General features: G+C 59.8%; 1 protein-coding gene across 1 annotated transcript; it reads right to left on the bottom strand.

Annotated features, from left to right (window-relative positions):
* Positions 1-209: 209 nt before the first annotated feature.
* BXZ73DRAFT_106999 (uncharacterized protein) lies at positions 210-1,104 on the bottom strand (the record flags this gene model as incomplete). The annotated part of the gene is made up of 2 exons (XM_048016800.1): positions 210-339; positions 1,010-1,104. 2 exons carry the CDS (start codon positions 1,102-1,104, stop codon positions 210-212), a joined length of 225 nt encoding a protein of 74 aa, XP_047872127.1.
* Positions 1,105-3,707: the final 2,603 nt, after the last annotated feature.

Here is a 3,707-nt window from a genome sequence, read left to right on the forward strand (position 1 = left end):
ATGAGGAAGGGGCGCCTCCCGGGGTGGATATAGAGCAGCGCGAGGTGCGTCGCCTTCTCTTCCATAAGGCCCCAGAGATTGTGCGTGTCCAGTTCAACGGCGCTGTTGGCGTGGGTGACATTGATAGAAACGTCATGGGTGGAGAGCGTGGGGTTGCCTGTACAGCATCGACTTCATCAAAGAATGCACGCGTCCGAGAAATGGTGCGCTCACCGTTGTGGAACGGGGGTGATGAGGATGTCGCGGTCGACGGAGAAAAGCTCGGGCTCGTCCGGTGGGAACCCGAAGAACAGGGAGCGGATGGGCAACGTTCCGCACATAGACGCGTTCGCGAACGAACTAAACTGCGCTATTGTCAGTACCACGAAGCCCAAAACGTAAAACCTAGCTCACCCGATATGATGGAGGTACAGGGCGATCGCCGTCCCTACGCGTTCGCGACATGGCGCTCCGCACCAAGGAAGTAGCACAAGTGCCGGCAAGTACATGCACCGCCAGGACGGTCCTCGTCCGTGTTGCTCTGAATGCCGCACGTGCCCGTGCCTACGAAGGGGGCCCGGAGGGCTTGGAATCAGAGCGTTCGGTGAGACGGGAGTCGGTGGTGGAACCCTCACCTTCATCCCGAAACGCATGCAGCAGGGGCGCTTTCGAGTGTCCCCTATGTGTCGCCCTCGCCCTCACCCTCCGAATACTACGATACGCCTCGCCGCCACTCGCGTGTCCTTAGGCACCACTGACCTCCAAGCGCTCTCTCCACGCGGCACCCGGGGAACTGCAGGCTGACAGTCATCCCCGTCGCCTTCGCCACTGGTGAGCGATGTCGCGCCTCCCCTCCGTGACGTCCGAGAGCTCAACGAGGAGCTTCGGCAGCATCGCGGACCCCCGCGCGAGGATCGTGGTTGTGTCACCGAGGCCGCGCACAACCACCCCTCCTGTGCAAACTGGCGACGGTGTCCCGGAGCCCCACGGCAGTGAGCGCCCGGGAAGGCTCGTGGAGCCGCCGACGTACACGACTTCGGCGGTGTCGTACAGGTCGAATGTGGCGACGGAGAGAAACTCCTCGACCTGTGCGCGAGCGAGGTCGTGAATCGCACGGACCGCCATGTCGAAACGGAGGCGTAGGTGTGCTCGAGCGCGGGGCGGAGCTTGGCCCACGCGCTTGTGCGACACGGGACAGACGGTGGGCGCCATCTTCTTTTCCTCGGCACTCTTTCTTGAAGTACTCGATGGGCTGGTTGTCGTTGCGAAGCGTGGCGAGGAAGAAAGCGAGACCGCGGCGAGAAGCGACAGCCCGAAAGCAGATGCGCGGCTGCTGGTAGTGTCGCCACGGAGAACGGGCGAGCGAGGGCGGGAAGCCGGAGAGAAGCGATAGCTCGAGAACGGATGTGCGGAGGTGGGGGTTTCGTGCGGTTCGTGCCGAGGGCCGCGGGAGGAGGGCCACTGGTGGTGGTGGTGGTGGTGGCGGTGGCGGCGTCCGCTTCTGCCAGTCGCTGGAGGACGGTGCCGTCATCACCGTCCCTACCAAGCGCGGAAGAACACCCTCGAGAAGGCCGCCACAGGGCCGGCATAGTCGTACCCCTTAGTGCCAAGAAGGTCCTCCGCGGACCAGATGAGCGACGTGGCGGCCTCAGACACAGTCAAGACGCGACCGCGACAGGTTCCGCACGGGAGTGGCGACATGCGACGCGGCAAGGATGGTGCACGCGGTAGGACGAAAGAAGGCCGAATAATCCCCGTCTTGCATGTCGGGAGCACTGGATAACCGAAAGGCATGCAAGAGACCTCTGTCAGCATCACGCGATCGTTCAAACAAGGGACACATACGATTTCTGCCCACGGAGGCTTGACCTCGTCGCCCTCAGACTAACGTCGGCTTCCCCAGCGCCCGGGACGGTCTCTATCTTCGTGTTCATCGGCTGAATATCCGGGACGTTCTTGTTCCACCACGATGCAGGCACTGCGGCAAACTCCTACGCTGCGGGACATGTTCGAGGACGGGAGTCCCACACGAGATCGGCCTGCATCGGCACGAAGAACCGGAAATCGTAGAACCGTTCTGATACGACCGAAGTGAAGCGTGAAGCTCACGCAGGCCCAGCGACAACTGTCCGCACAACTAGTCGTCGATCCGCGGGTGGCTTACGGTGGGATTCTCGGGTGCGTGCAGGTGCGGAGGGCCCTCCGGAGGTATTGATACGGGCCGGATAGGCGGAGGAGCGTGTGAGAGGAAGTCTGGACATGTGGCACCAAACGCGACCTAGCGATATGTAGACAACCTAAGCAGCGAGAATCAAGGAGACGATACTTGATAGAGGGAGTGTTGAACGTAGCAAGGACACGCATGTGTCGGCGGCTAGGAAGTTGTAGACCAGCGGGAGCTGCACGCCGTCGCCACGGTGCCTGAACGTGCCATCGCCCTCCCATTCGTGCAGAGTCATCTGAAGGTTTGGGAAAGCGGTGAGAATACGCTTGCGGATAACACAGCTGTACTTACTCCGGGTTAAAGGTATCGTTCACTTGTCGTCCAATCCTTGGATACCGGTCGAAGTCGAGTCGAAGATAAGCACTCCGCCCGTGCTCCGCTATCATCAGGCGCACGGAATTGGGGCTCAGCGCTTCGCAACGGAATGAACGTGCTAATTCTGTGAATGAACAGAATGCAGTAGCTAAGCCGAGAGCCTGCAGGGTGAGCGGGGGCCGGGGTTAGGTGTGGGACGGGAAGAGTCGAAAAGGGCAGGAAAAGCGTACGGAGGATGTCGACAAAGATCGCATAAGAGCTCTTCAAGCCAACGATCACCACTGGGATGAACCTGCGCATGTACATCGAGGCCAGCGTTAATGGTCATTCATAGTCCTAGAATAGGCACTCACGCAGCCGTAAAGCGCGTTAACAACACCGGGAGGGAGGCATGAATGCGTGGTGCACGGTGGTGAAGCTCGTTCATATCGTGTCCATCGCAGGGGCGCATGTGCTTGTGACGGATCGGATTGACAGAACCAGCATAACATCGCCAAAGCGGCCAGGTGGCGCGAGCGCGAGGGGGTGTCGTGAAAGGGGGTGTACAAACGATGAACGTAGTGCGCCAGTGCGCCAGTGCGATCTAGAAGTATTGCTGAAGGGCGGTCTTGATCCCATCTTCCATCGCCTTGAAGCCTGCAGACCCAAAGGGCAAACTTTGGAGGCCAAGACGCATGTATAGAAAGGATAGGAACATACTATCAGATATAGATCCAACAAGTTCAACGCGCAGGCCGTAGCCGTCGCCTTGATGGTATGCTGCGCGTGCTTGACCCCGAAGTCGCATATGTCTGTGCTAGACTCAATATTCTGGATGATGCCCTGGCGGAGAACTCACGGCGCACCTCGTCGGTCCGATCCTTCATCGCCTTCGATTTTTGTTACCAACGCGGGATACAGCTGCACCCACGGCGTCCAGAAAAACTCGTGGGTGGTGCAGATGCCCGTAGTAATGGAGTAGACTGGCAGGCAAACGAATGGAAGATTGGGGCCTGCTGAGTATCAGCTCCGGAACGCGTGAAAACGATGAGAGGAGGTGGAAGTGAGCAGGTGGACTCCACATCACACCTGGTGCCCTCGAGAACGAGTGCCCAGGCATGAGGGGTGAAAGGTACGGAAGGGACAAGGCTAGCACGCAGTCGAAGCAGGTACATGCGCGCAGGAGCAGCCCCGACGCGTCATGTGTCAC

Source organism: Epithele typhae (assembly GCF_022376455.1).
Source record: "Epithele typhae strain CBS 203.58 chromosome Unknown BXZ73scaffold_97, whole genome shotgun sequence".
In the NCBI taxonomy this organism is placed as follows: Eukaryota; Fungi; Basidiomycota; class Agaricomycetes; order Polyporales; family Epitheliaceae; genus Epithele; species Epithele typhae.